A 15,673-nucleotide genomic window follows, 5' to 3' on the forward strand; every position below is an offset into this window, starting at 1 on the left:
AGGCTTAAAGGGCAAAGAACATCATAATTTTTTTTTTTTTTAGCTAGCTAACATACAGTGTAGTTTAGCTTCAGGAGTAGATTCCTGTGATTTATCGCTTATATACAACATCCAATGTTCATCCCAGTAAGTGCCTTCCTTAATGCGCATCACCCATTTCCCCCAACCCTGCCCCCCCCCACATCAACCCTCAGTTTGTTCTCTAGATCTAAGAGTCTCTTATGGTTTACCTCCCTCTCTGTTACTATCTTATTTTTCCTTCCCTTCCCCTATGGTCATCTGTGAAGTTTCTCAAACTCCACACATGAGTGAAAGGAACATCATGATCTTGATGGGAAATTATACTCTGAGAAAGGGTGAGGAGGAAAATGGCTACTTATCTGATCTAGCTGGGCTATAGTCATGATCTCAGGGTCATGGGATTGAGCCCCGCACTGGGCTCTACGCTAAGCATGGAGACTGCTTATGAGTCTTCCTCTCCCCCTCTCCCTCATCTGTGTTCTCCCTCTAAAATAATTGTTTTTTAAAAAATATTTAAATATTTCAAATGGCATGCTTGTTTTTATAAATGCATCAGAATGCTTTTATTGACAACAGTGAAAAATCATAATAAAGATCTATATTGGCCCCAAAATTCCTCTCTTAAATTTACTGTGGGATTTACTACTATTTGCTAATGAGGTCGTTACTGTTTCAACTTTAAGCCAAAGTACATAAATAGGACATAAATAGGTTAATTTTCTGTTGTCTGCTTGTAAAAGAAAGGTGCTTTAGTGTCTTATTTTAAAAAGTAATCTGGGGGGCACCTGGGTGGCCCAGTCGGTTAAGTGTCTCACTTCAGTTCAGGTCATGATCTCACACAGTTCATGGGTTCAAGCCCTGCATCAGGCTCTGTGCTGACAGCTCAGAGCCTGGAGCCTCCTTTGTGAATTCTGTCTCCCTCTCTCTCTGCCCCTCCCCTGTACATGCTCTGTCTCTGTCTCTCTCAAAAATAAAAAAATAAAAATAAAAATAAAAGGTAATATGGAAAACTACAAGTTTAAAAAATCTTACTTTATGGATATTTCTGTATTCCTATATACTTTATTTTAAATATCACTCTCCACTTGCAATTATTTATTATGTAATTTGTCTTAAATATAAGAAATGTCAATTTTTCTTTCTCAAAGAAATATTAATTACAGGATGTCTTTTCCTAAATCCATTATTCTGCAGTTAATTTCCTTTTAAAATAAGGATATGAATCTATACAATCATTTCATTTTTAATTTAAAAATCTAGATATTTGTTACATAACAACATATTTGACTGAACTCACACTCAAAGGAAAAATTTTAATATTAGATCCTGAAATGCTGTAAGGAAATCTCCTACTTGATTTCAGGTTTTTGTTCCCCTTGCATGACTTTTACGATGTACGAAGGAACCCAATCTCACCTGTTTTTGATTGCAGGTTTCTCCTTGGTTCTTCGGGGGCCTCAATTGGCTGATCGGCCAGGAAAACTCGGGCTTGGTCTATTGCATTCAGGACAGAATACTCTTTCTCCTTTAACTCCCGTCTCAGGGCCTTTGCAAAGAGAAGCAGAAGTTGAATTTGTAACCTACTGGGTTCACCAAGTAATGGAATATCTTCAATGAGACTCCTTCTGACCATACTTGTCAAGGGAATGACTAGTAACCATTTAAGCAAAGTTAGAAGTGAAAATATAAATTTTACACATATTAATGATGAAATATATATAAAAGCAAAAAGATGATAAGACTTAACTATGCAAAACAAAAATCTTTACAATATTCACCTAAGAGAAATTGTTATATCTCAGCTTACACAAAATGTACTTTTAGGGCTATCACTGCTGTCAGATTGCTAAAATAGAACAGCCTGTTCAAAGATACCTTTTTCTTATAAGACTGACAAAAAAAATTACACCCAATGGTACTGAAGAAGGCAATTTCACAAGTAGTAATGAGATCCTCAGAAGTGCTTTACATTCTTTAGAATATATTAAAGAAGAAAAACTAAGAGATAGAAACAAATTAAAGTACATGAAATCAAAACTAAACCAAAGAGAACACATAAAAGACAGTCTCCAATTATCTTCAAATAGGTTCCATCTCACGCTGAGGCAATTACGATTTTTCCCTTGTGAGGTTTTTCATGCAAATGTATGATTCTCAGAAGTCTGCCTTTAGTACTTTTGTTCTTTTAAGTAGGACTAAACTTTCACCTCTGCTCCCATAAAATGTTTGGTGATTAAGACTCTAATTGACTAGAGTTTAAAAACAAAACTCACTCACTGATGACTGCAAGGTAAGGGAAATGAGTATTTTTCTCATGTACTATTTGAATACTATCACTAAATCAAAATTGTTACTATTATTATTGTTATCCTCTTAAAATTATACACAGAAACACCTAGTGGCTCTAACAATATTTCGCTTTTAGTGCAGTCCCCTGACAATGCATTACGAAAGCTCTGTTTTCGTTTTCTAAAATACTGCATTGGAGTAACACTATTTTAGAATCAATAAAATTTTTGCCTCCAAACACAACTATTTTTTTTAAATGGCATTTGACATATGTTGGGATGACAGGGTATTTGCAGGCTAAATCCTCATCTTCCACAGTAGATAAAAGAAAAAAAAAATCATCTAGAAACCCAGAATAATCATCTGCTGTTAAAAACCAGAGCTAAACACCAGAAAAATACCAGTGATGCCTTTGAAAAAGAACATCACTGGTGGGGAAGGGTGGGGGGAGATGAGTGACAGAATGCTGGATTTTTGATAAGCATTGTAAATACTATTTGACTTCTAAACTACTTATAATTATTATCTTGACCAAAAATTTAAATGAAAAGGATGGAGTGAACAACAACAAAAAAGCACCCACCAGCAAGTTAGACACAGTAATAACGCACAGGAAAGGGATGAAGTAAAACTTGCTCTAAAATCCGTAGCTACACTTACATGGCATCCATGTAAGCGAAGACAGACCGTGAGGCAAGCACAAGTCGATAAATCCCCACATCAGCTAGCATCTAGGGGCATTAAATGACTATGTGACAGAGCTTTCACCATCTCTATTAAGAAATGCAGCTTGTGAAGAAGTCTCAAGATGTGACATGCAAGGCAAACAAGACAATATTCTGACATTTAAAACTTCTGAAATGTGGAAATGAAAGAGACAGAAGAGAAATGGGGAAGACAGAATTTAGTACAGACATATCTGTATACATTTCCAGGTTTTGAGCCTATTCTTTAACCGAGATTACTGTTACAGCAAGAAATTCCAGGTAAATGAAAATATTCCTAGTATTTACTTCCTGAAGCACCTAGAAATACAAAATATGAAATAATGCTATGAAAGGGCATGTTGCTGAAAAGACAGCAGGGAAAAACAGTGGGTAATGTACCAGACTTATAAAAATTGTAGTGATCAAGAGTATTTTCCCCCAAGCCCCAACCTAACCAGTTAAATGTGAGAGAGGTAACAACTCTTAAAATAACTTGCAAGGGCTCTGCTGGGTTTCTTCTTTTGGTAAGTGAAGTCCCAGACATGACCCTATTTAGGACAAGCTGTTAATGGGAAGGTGAAGGAACTAGAATACCTCCTCCTTCCATTTGATCAAATCAGATGAGGATTCATGGGCAGTATTTACAGACTTGGCACAAAAGAGAAACCAGGAAACACCAACTGGGTGATGATGTGGATGGAAAGGAATTAAGACCTGAGAGAAGGCAGAACATAAAGGAATGTGACTCAAGAGAACGGAGAACAGAAGCAGACCTGGTCCTCTGGAAACATAAAATGATTACGGGGCATATCTTTCACAGAGGGTGAATCCTGATCTCATGGTGGAGAAAGAATATAATATGATCCATATGACTTAGGTGTGCAGTCATGCCCAGCTGGGAGTTCTGGATTATTATTAGTCCACAAAATGTGCATTGAATAGGAGTCTGGGGAGGGGAAATGGCATAGGAGAGATCTGTGTTAAAACTATTTTTAGAAGGGCGCCTGGGTGGCTCAGTCGGTTAAGCATCCGACTTCAGCTCAGGTCATGATCTCATAGTTCATGGGTTCGAGCCCCGCATCAGGCTCTGTGCTGACAGCTAGCTCAGAGCCTAGAGCCTGCTTCAGATTCTGTGTCTCCCTCTCTCTCTGACCCCCCCTGCTCACGCTGTCTCTCTCTCTCTCTCTCTCTGAAATAAATAAAACATGAAAAACACCTATTTTTATAATTCTAAGCCTCTGAATGGAAATGTATGTTTGTCCACAGGAAGGATATTTGGGAAAACTAGACAGCCAACTTCCTTGATAGCTGGAATTTTTATCACTCTCACACAGATGCTCTCATGATGGGCAACTTCACTGGCTGGTTGTTTACTCTGCCTGGAAGGCTCTTTCCCCAGGTATCCACATGGCATATTCCTTATCCCAAGAGGCCTTCTCAGTGAAGCCCACCCAGCCATGCTATTTAATGTAGAATTCCATCTCTCCCATCCACTACATTTCCCAACACCTTCTACTATGCAAGGTAGGTATTTAGTTATTATGATTATTGTCTATTGTCTGTTTTTCTCAGAGAAAGTATAAGGTCTACAAGGCCAAAGGCATTTTTGGTTTTTTTGTTTGGTTGGTTTTTCTTTTTCACTGTGGTAAACAAGGCACCCGTATCAGTGCTTTGGGACCTGGTAGAGCTAGGGGGCTTGGAATTGCTTCCTGGTAGATGCGGTATCTAAATTGAGTCTTTTAGAGAGAGAAGAGTACTTTCAAAAGAGGAAACGAAACGCTAGCAGAAGAATAAATGAGTCTGACAGTATGTACACTTAGGGAACTGCAAACATTAAGTGCTGAAGAGCCGAGCAGATATCAGGTCACAAAAACCACTGTATGGCATCCTAACTAAGCATCTGAGACAACCAGTAATGGGCACGGGAAGCCACTGAAGGGCTGGACAAGGTGGCGGCGGTGGTGGTGGGGTTATGACTGTCAGATTTACATTTCTGATTTTGAGGAAATCATTGTCAATTCTCCTAGATTCATGAAAAACAAATCTGAGTGTGAGAAAGCCAAAGCCCCACTCCGGAGGACTGGAGAATCCCTTTTCCTTCGTAATCATCTTAAACTTCAGCACTTTTTGAAACACTTTCTCTGCAAAGGGCGTTGGCAGGGGAATGTCTCATGAACTCCTTTGATATGCCAAGGCAGCGGAGGAGAAGAGGCAAGTGTGGGCAGGTGGGAATCGTGCCAAGTAAGGAAAAATGTGGGGGTCAAGCCCTAATGCCAACTAACCAACCAAACATCCCGGAGAAGAACATACATTTAATAATATCAGCTCATACAATATAATATTTTGCAAATTTAATTTTGTTATTCAATTTGTCCTACTTCAATTATATTTAATTGCATGTCAGAAACAGGTTTAACTTTCAACAGTATTATACATTTAATCATTTCACCATCCTTTACCTCTCACTTAGACATAAAAGAAAACCAGCATTTCCTAACCACCTGGTGAACATTAATGATACGATAATTAGACTCCAACAGAGTTGTTTTGTATACAGAGCTACAAAGTGGCATTCACCTTCAGGTTCTAATATCATATGACTTCTATATGGGCTGCCTTAAGTGAGTATAACATAATCTAATAGGAATTTTTCTATTTTAATGACTTTATATTTTCATTCAAAACAATTCTGTTCTCAGGCAATAACAAGTATTGGCAAAGATGTGAAGAAGTTGGAAGCCTGACATTCTGCTGGTGGAATGCTAAAATGGAGCAGCCACTTTGAAAAACAATTTGGCAGTTCCTTCAAACGTTAAAGAAAGGGTTGCCATATACCCAGCAAGTCCACTTCTAGGTATATACCCAAGAGAACTGAAAGTTTAAGTCTACATAAAAATTCGTAGATGAATGTTCATAGCAATATTATTCATAATAGCCAAACCGGGGATACAGTCCAAACATCAACTGCTGACCAGATAAACACGATGTTGTATATCCAAAAAATGAAAATCTCATTCAGCAATAAAAATGAATGGCATACTGATACATGCTACGACATGGATGAACTCTGAAAATGTTATGTTAAGTGAAACAAGCCAGACACAGAAGCCCATTACTCTGAAATGTGCCAATAGGTAAGTGTACAGAGACAAAAAATAGAACAGGGGTTGCTTAGGGCTGAACAGCTGGGGGAAGAGTGGCGAAGTGACTGGTCATGGGTATGGGGTGTCTCTTGGGGATAATGTTCTAAGTTCAGATAGTGATGAATGTCATACCATCCTGTGACTACACTAACAGCTGCTGAATTGTTCACTTGAATTTTATTCTATGTGAATAATATCTCAATAGAGTTATTATTTAAAATAAGAATTTTGCTCTTTCTCCCAAAAAAGTTCTCTAGGTAATGTGTTTCCTTCTAAGCTCTATCCTCACCCATCTGCAAATAGCTCATTCTGTATGTTCAGTATGCGCCCACTCCCAGAGTTCCCAGGGCACTTCCTATTTCTCTAACACAGCTCATCCTGACATATTGTGACCATGCATCTGTCCCCTCCATTACATTGTCAGTTCTTCTTGGGTAAGGCTCACATCTTAATCATTCGAAATTCTTTTCAGTGCTTGCCTAGACATATATAAGAAGTACTTAGTAACTGCTTAGGGAATAAGGAATAAAAGAAGAAATGCTTTCAGATTAAATACTAGGTAGGATTCCACAACATAGAAGAGCAAAATATAACAAAGTCCCCCACATGCGATTATTCTAAATTGGAATAACTATTAGAATCCATTTAGCTCTGGATCATTTGACCTATATACTTTGCAAATTATTAGTAAATAATTTTTTGAGGCAAAGTTTTTTCCTATCGCCTAATTATCATAAGTACTTTTTAAAGATTTTATTAAGTAATCTCTACATCCAATGTGAGGCTTGAACTTACAACCTTGATATCAAGAGTCTTATGCTCTACAGATGGAGCCAGCACTTCCTAACATCTAATTATCAGCTAGTAAATTCTAAGCATTTTACTTTATTGTTGATCACTGATTAATTAACAGCAAATATCTTTTTTTTCCCCTCCCTGGATGAGCAAGTATCACATTTCTCTGAAAGGAGTAGTATGGGTCACTCCGTCTTCCCTTTTTTATCCACATCCTGATCCATGAGGTAACTAACTGGATAGGGCATAGTTTCAAAACGATTGCAGTCATTACATTGAAGGTTGAGTCTGTTATTACCAGTGTGTATCAAATCCATCTGAATGCACTGGCTTAAAACAACGACAACTTCATTTTCATGATTCTTTGGATTGGCAACTTGACCAGCTTTTCGGCTGATGCCACCAAAGATTACTCCTGTGGCTGTAGTCACCTGTGGTTGAACTGGGGTTGTGAGTCCAAGATGGGTTCATTCACAGATCTGGAAATTATTGTGGACTAGTGGCTGGCATACCTCAGTTTCCCTCTATCTGGCCGTCTAAATGCATAGTAGTTTGGACTAGGCTTCTTCAAAGCCTGGTAATTAGTGTTCCTAAAGAGCAGAGTGAAAGCTGCAAGATCTCTTAAAACATAGGCTCTAGAGCAGCTCTGCCCTAAGGAACATTCTGCAATGGTTACAATGTTATAAAACCACACTGTCCAATATGGTAACCACTGGTTGCTTGTGACTATTTGGCACTTGAACTATGTCTAATACAACCGAAGAACTGGACTCTAAATTTTATCTCATAATTGATTTAATTTAAATATAAATGGTCACATGTGGCTAAGGGTTACCACATTGGACAATGCAGTTCTAGAATTTGCACTTCTGCCTCATTCTATTATTGGAAGCAAGTCTTGAGGATATGCATAGATTCAAGAGAATGCATTTCTTCGTGAGGGGAACAGCAAAGATCCTCAGCAGAGGGGCCAAGATATAGACAATCATGATTCATTACTGTAACAATCTACCACATGATACAGAGGAAAGGGAGGGTTGGGATAGGAAGGAGAATAGGTGATATTTTATGTAAGTAGTCACGGAAGGCATCTCAAGGCAGTGAAATTTGAAGAAAGAGCTGAAGGAGGTGAGGAAGCCAGCCATAACAATATCTGGCAAAAGAGCAATGCAGGCAGGGCGAACTGCAAATACAAAAGCCCTGAGGGAAGTGCTTGCCCAGCTTAGCAGGCTGGCACTGTCAGAGCTGGGTAAACAAAGGATGAGGGTGACTGCTTCTGGAAAAATGTTTCCTATCATGAAAGTTAGAGGGAAGTAAGTCTTTGTGGTTGATAGGAAAGGCACCTAGTAACTACATACTTCTTATACAGCTGATATCTAGCTACCTTGCTGACTCAAGGCCTGGCCATTAACCTAAGAATGTTCTCTGTGACAAACTTACCACATAGCTTATGCATTTTCCATTCTAATAGTCCAAAGACCTCAATCCCCCTTCCAGGCAAGCACATATGAAATCAAGCACTGGCCTGTAAGCACTAGACCAGATCAGTTGTAAGAAGGAAAAGATATAAAAACTATAATTGAAACTATATTTTCTTTTGTTTCTTCTTTTATTTTTTTAATGTTTAGTTATTTGGGGAAGAAAGAGAGAGACAGACCATGAGCAGGGAGGGGCAGAGAGAGAGGGAGACACAGAATCTGAAGCAGGCTGCAGGCTCTGAGCTGTCAGCAGAGAACCTGATGTAGGGCTCAAACCCACGGACCACGAGATCATGACCTGAGCCAATGCTGAATGCTTGACCAACTGAGCCACCCATGTGCCCCTGAAGCTGTATTTTAAAAGTTACCTGCTCTTAAGTTTTTAATATGAGGACATATGGTCTCGGGTACCTCCAAAGTCAAGAGTAATAAATGAAGAGCCAACAGTTCAACGACTCTCTCATCCTAAGGTGTTAAGAGTGTATGACAGGGTTTTCCAACAATGGTCTCAGGTACCTCCAAAGTCAAGAGTAATAAATGGAGAGCCAACTGTTCAACGACTCTCTCATCCTAAGGTGTTAAGAGTGTATGACAGAGTTTTCCAACAAAGATTTCCACCAACATAGACAATTTAAAAGATATTAAATTCAGATAATCTGAAGGAAATACTCCAAACACAAGAGTAGACAGCAATTCATACACCATGATCCCAGGTCTTAAGGAACCTACAGGTGACAGAGGAGAGGAGAATGCTGGTCACCATGTGTGACGTGCCACAAATCATTGAGAGACATACAAACAGGGCACTGAGGAAAGAGACAGAAGGTGGTGGGAGGTAAAGAAGGCACAAGCAACCTTTCCAAAAATATGTGAACTGTGTGTTGAAAAAGGGACTGGAATAAGATTCAAGGTAATTAAGGGAAAAGCAACTCAAGGAAACAGAATGAACAGGTGAAGTAATCTAGTCTTTCATGGTTTTCCCTGTGAAGCACCTTCTGTATGTTATTTAAACTAAATGAAGCCCTGGAATGTATGATTAATGAAGACCTGATTCAAATATCAGAATTTAATTACTAAAACCACAGTGTTTTCATTCTCAACAGAATTTCTCCCAACCCAGCACCCAGTTTAGCAGAGCCCACCTTTCTTGTCATTCTGGGCTCCTTTCAAACTCGGCGTGCTGTTTGGCCACTTACCAGTATTCCTAGGAGTTTCTGGCAGCAGAGTAAATTGCTTCTTATTCAACTTTAAATGCCTAAAGAGAGATTCTCAATGATCCTCCTGTAATGTCTAGGAATACTTCTCCCCACTTGCTATAATTGGAAGGAAAGGAAATTAAGAGATAAGAAGGTATAGATCTCCCTTCACTTATGATGGGGTTATACCCGAATAAGCCCATTGTAAGTTCAAAATATCCTAAGTGAAAAATGCACTGAGGGGCACCCGGGTGGCTCAGTCAACCAACTTTGGCTCAGGTCATAATCTCATGGTTCATGAGTTTGAGCCCTGCATCGGCCTCTGTGCTGACAGCTCAGAGCCTTGGAACCTGCTTCAGATTTTGTGTCTTCCTCTTTCTACTCTCCTCTGCTCATGCTCTGTCTCTGTCTCTCTCTCTCAAAAGTAAATAAACATTAAAAAATGCATTGAATATACCTAATCTACCAAACATCATAGGTTAGCCTAGCCTACCTTAAATGTGCTAATACCTGGATTAGCCTACAACTGGGCAAAATCATCTAATACAAGGCCATTTTAGAACAAAGTTGGCTATCTCATGTAATTTATTAAATACTGTACTGAAAGTGAAAAGCAAAATGGTTGGATGGAAACAGGATGATTGTCAATAGGATCAGTCATTGGCCCTTGTGACTGCATGGTGGCCTGGGGGCTGCAGCTTCGACTGCTGAGGATTATGGGACGGGACATCCTGCATAACACTAGCCCAGGAAAAGATCCAAATTTAAAATTCAAAATACAGTTTCTCCTGAATTCCTATGGATTTTGCACCATTATAAAGTTGAAAAACTGTAAGTCCACCATTGTTATGTCAGGGACTGTCCACATAAACAAGTGACTATGGTGGCTTACGCCTGAAAGTCTCTCAAATCAATCAGCTACTGTTCATTTTCATCATGAACATGGCATTGGCCCACCAGAGTCGCTGTGCTGATGCCAAGCAAACATACTCCTGACAGCACTGACATGGGCAGAATCCTGCAAATCACTTGATATGAAAATGAGGGCTGAGAAAATGTGGAAGAAGGAAAGTAATTCCCGACATCCCCTTCTGTCCTAAACTGGGAATTCGTCACACTGTACTGAGACATGGGAGAAGAGACACAACAGTGGGTGTGAATTAAATCACAACCCCCTGGTATCAACCCCTCTTCTTTAAGGAACAACTGTCACCTCTCCTTTCTTTTTTATTTTTTAAAATTATTTATTTATTTTTGAGAGAAAGAAAGAGAGAGAGAGAGAGAGAGAGAGAGAGAATTCTAAGCAGGCTCTGAGCTGTCAGCACAGAGCCCCATGTATAGCTCAAACTCGCAAACCGTGAGATTGTGATCTGAGCCAAAAATCAAGAGTCAGCTGTGTAACAACTGAGCCACCCAGGTGCCCTCTCATTTCCTTAATCTCAAGCCATTATCCAAATTGTTTCTATAGAAAGTGTCAAAGTTCACTGAGATGCACTTTTCCTAAAAGTTTTCTAGACCATAATACTAAAATTACAGATAAAGCAGATCTTTGGGTTCTCCTGCTTAAAACCCTCCCATGGCTTCAAAGGAATTCTAACCTTCCTACCAAGATCTGAACCTTCCTTGCTCTCCAACCTCAACTACTAAAAGTACCCTAATTTCGAGGCTCAAAATCTTCATTTCTGTTCCTAGAATATGCCAAGGCTTCCCTCCTCTTGCCCTTTGCAATCCAGAAAGTTTGTGCTTCAAACCTTCAAAAGCTCCTTCTCATTGTTTAGATCTCAGCACTTGGTATATATGTTGGATGAATGAATGAAGAAAGGAGTAAATGGACTTGAAAGATTCAAGGAAGGCGAACTTCCAGGAAATGGGAGTAGTTCATATGAAGCTGGCCTGCTCATACGAAGCTGGTCTGCAAAGAAAGCAGCATGGAATGACTGCAGAGCTGAGGAGGGAAGGAGTCACCTCCTTTAGGCCTTCAAAGAAAAAGTTAGTTCTCGACACACTAATTGTGTGCTTTCTTAGTGCTCTCACTGGCCCTCATTGGTCAACGTCAAAGAGATTGCCAAGGGTTGTCCTTCTAGATTCTTTAGCGTTACAGCACCACCACCATCCTGGCTATTAGTATGAACATCACCTGGATCCCCTGCAGGTCCAGCCTTCTCTCTTCTCAGCCTCTCCAGCCCTGGCTATCTGCTTTGCTGGAGCATTCGGCCCACATGCCTGTCCTGGCTGCTTCGCAGACCTGACTCCTGCACCAGACTGAGCCCTCGATGAAGGCACACGTCTATGCCCTACAGGGCAGAGCAGGAACTCAATGAATTTATATAAGAAAGAATAAGGAGATGTCTAAAAAACTGTTCTGTGGTACAGTAAAAGCAGAAATTAGTAGCCAAAAGCCTGTGTGACTATCCAGTGCACACCATGTAGGCACACCCTTACCTACCATGAGCCCTTGGGTTTGTCTCGAAGCTTCTCTGCATGTTAATAACAAAATCTCTCATTTTACTAATTTCACAGGTGACACAGTGAATGTGAAGCTATCTCAAAACTACTTAGCATTACAGAATAACTAGTTACTTTTAAAATGATGCTAACCTAAAGTCTTACCAACATTCTCAGCTCTTAGCGAAGACAGAATTCTTCTCTCAGCTTCGATTCACTGTAACTTGTGAAGAAAGTTCTAGCTATTTTATCTACAGTTTTGGATGACGGAGATGGGTACTCAACCTTCCATTAGCAGGAACAACTGAATTTAACTCTCTTAAGGGAAAAATTATTTCATTCTGAGAACAATGGATTTTGTGATCCTCCAAGATTAAGCAAAAATGTTTAGAAAGCATAAAACTGGGTGGCAAGCTTATTATGTCCCTTTAGATTTTTAGAAAGCAAACATATAAATGCAATGACTTTTTGGGAGCCCATTTGTTCCAGACTAAAACACCAAAGTAAAGCTCTCTGATGGCAAAAATGGTTATGCATACTGGCATGGAATAGCATTTTAATGCTAACAATACAAGGTCCACAGGAAAGAAGGGAAAAAATGAGAAATCACAGGCAAGGGTGCAGTGAAACTTCACTTTCATACGTTGCTAGAGGCGGAAAATTGGTTCGATCACTCGGGAAAGTAGGTTGGCAATATATCAAGAGTCATTACTATGTTCATATTGTGTGAAACAAGAATTTCACCTTTGAGAATATATCCTAGGAAAATGATCCAGAAAAAGCTACAAACACAAAGGTTTTCATTATAAAGTTATTTATGATTAAAAAGATTTGAAAGCAATTTAAATATCTAACACCTGGAAAATATTTAGGCTCACCAGGGTATGGCTACACTAGGGACCATTACATAACCTTGAAAAATTACTGTGATAATGACCATATAGCAACATGAAGAAATAGACATGACACATAGTTAAGTAAAAGAGTCAGGATTAAAACGATGTGCCCTATTAGAACTGTGTGAAATGAAAAAAGGAAATATTCATGCAAAATGAAGATGATTGCCTTATAGTAGTAAAATTAAGGTCAGTTTATTGTTCTTTATTTTATAAATTCTGTAATGATATATTCATAACTTAAAATCTAAGAAAGAAATACTAAATGAAATCTACTTCATTTATCATTGAACACATAATTATTTTTACTTATTTTTTATTTTTTTACTGAAGTATAATTGATATACAATATCCTTTTAGTATCAGGTGTACATCATAGTGATTTGATATTTTCATACATTACAAGATGATCCCCACAGTAAGTCTAGTTACCATTTTTCATCATACAGAGCTATTATAATGTTATTGACTGTGTTCCTTATGCTGTATATTACATACTCACGACTTACTAATTTTATAACTCTGAGTTCATACCTCTTAATCTCCTTCACCTATTTCACCCACCTACCAACCCCTCCCCACTCTGGTAACCAACAGCTTATTTACAGTATCTATGAGTCTGTTTCTGTTTTGTTTATTCATTTGTTTATTCATTTGGAATATATATATATATATATTCCATTGTGGCTGTATCTTCTTCATCTGTTCACCTGTTGATGGACACTTCAGTTACTTCCACATCCTGGATGTTGTAAATAAACATAGGGTGCATATAGGTCTTCAAACTGATGTTTTAATTTTCTTCAGATAAATACCCAGAAATGGAATTGCTGGATCATACAGTAGTTCTATTTTTAATTTTTTGAAAAAATACAGAATGCTTCACGAATTTATATGTCATCCACACACAGAGGCCATGGCCATCAATCTTCTCTGTATCATTCCAATATTAGTATACATGCTGCTGAAGCAAGCACAAATTACTACTCTTAAAAAATGGCATTATTAGAATGCCTGGGTGGTTCAGTCGGTTAAGCATCCAACTCGATTTTGGCTCAGGTCATGATCTCAAGGTTTGGTGAGTTTGAGTTGGGTGCCAGGCTTGATGCTGACAGCACAGAACTTGCTTGAGATTCTTTCTCTGTCCCTCCCCAGCTTGCACTCTCTCTCTCAAAATAAATAAACTTAAAAAAAAAAAAAAAGAAGACAGTATGATGCTTCAACAAAAGGCCCAGCTAAGGGCTGGTATGGCTGAAACCAGTGTTTAAGAGAGAAAATAGTGAGAATGAAGTGAGCAAGGTGTGAGGAGGAGGCAGGTCACATCACATAGTGTCTTATAGACTATTCTGAGGACTGTGACTTTTATTCTGAATCAAATGGGAAGCCACTGTGAAGTTTTGATTCATTGGAATAAGGAATATTCTGGCCACTGTACTGAGAATAACAGATACTAATATTTGTAGCTTCTAATAGCAAGTAAGAGGTAATCGGATTCTGATGTTTTATTTTGAACATGGAACCAACAAGATTATCTAACAGATGGAATATGAGAAAAAGACAAGATTGAAGGTGATTATTATTTTTTTTATCTAACCAACTGGAATAGAGTTCTTTCCATTGAAATGAGGGAAGATCTAGGAGAATGATTTTGAGCAGCAGGTTCAGGAATTCAGTTTGGACATACTAAGTTTGAGATGTCTATTAGATACCCAAGTAGACGTGACATGTAAACAGATATAAATTTTGTGGTGATTGGCATATAAAACCAGAAGGCCCGATGAGTTCAGAAAAGAATAGCTATAGAGGAATTGGCATGACTTGGCCTCTGGTGCGTCCCACTTTTAGGAGGCTGAGAAAAGAAGGGCTCAGCAGAGGAGATCGAGAAGGAGATACCAGTGACGTATGCAGAGAATCTGCACAGTGTAGTGTTCTAGAAGTCAAGCAAAGAGAATGAACAGAAGAACTATCAGGGAGTTGACAGGTAAGGAAGGACTGAAAATAGACCTCTGGTCACATCACAGCTGACACTAACACACAGAGACAGGGTAAGTTACACTGAGGGGTGTGTGGGTGAGAGTGGGAGCTTACTAACTTGAGGAAGGGAATACGTGAAGTTTTAAGAGGATTTCATTACTGTAAAAGTGTTGTTTTATTAATGTGAAAACATAAACATTAATGCATTTCTTGATGCCAGCAGGTCTCACTATATAATTCACAGAGACCCTTGTTCAAATATTATTAGGAATTTCAAGACGGCAGCACCAGAGCATTAAACCAAGGGCACGGCCCTGTTAAGAGCGAAGCCTTATGTGACTGTAATTGCATGGGACACACACTCACGAAGCTGGCCCTTCATCTTACAGTTGAGATGAAAGGCATCTCTACTAGACCAAATAGAAGGACTGCTGGTACAGCAGGCTTCCGTAGCTTCTGGTTTCAAAACAACACCAACAACAAACACTTACCATTTATTGGAGAATACAAGCAGAAAAAATAAACGATATAAACATAAGGAGAATCTGTTAGAATGTAATTTGCTTTTTTTCCCCCAACTTGCTTTCGAAGCTAAATCAGCATATATGGATCTGAAGTCATTATAGTATGACAGCAAAAAAGGGCAGAAGAGTCATTAAATTTGATAGCACTAATAAAACTACATGAGAAAAGGGAAAAAAACAGGCTTACTTTTCATTAGTATGCAGA

General features: G+C 38.8%; 1 protein-coding gene and 1 non-coding gene across 4 annotated transcripts in view; both read right to left on the reverse strand.

Moving 5' to 3' along the window:
• UTRN (utrophin) overlaps nt 1-15,673 on the reverse strand; it is a 563,065-nt gene that overhangs the window by 113,409 nt on the left and 433,983 nt on the right. For all 3 annotated transcript variants that reach the window (XM_077776104.1, XM_077776105.1, XM_077776103.1), the window contains one exon: nt 1,438-1,567. In XM_077776104.1, the coding sequence (XP_077632230.1) occupies nt 1,438-1,567 (130 nt within the window). The remainder of the gene's footprint in view (nt 1-1,437; nt 1,568-15,673) is intronic.
• LOC144241616 (U6 spliceosomal RNA) lies at nt 13,837-13,947 on the reverse strand. Its single transcript, XR_013338129.1, has one exon. It is a non-coding gene; the product is annotated as a U6 spliceosomal RNA (small nuclear RNA).

This window comes from Crocuta crocuta, unplaced genomic scaffold (genome assembly GCF_008692635.1).
Source record: "Crocuta crocuta isolate KB4526 unplaced genomic scaffold, BGI_CrCroc_1.0 scaffold25, whole genome shotgun sequence".
NCBI classification, from domain to species: domain Eukaryota; kingdom Metazoa; phylum Chordata; class Mammalia; order Carnivora; family Hyaenidae; genus Crocuta; species Crocuta crocuta.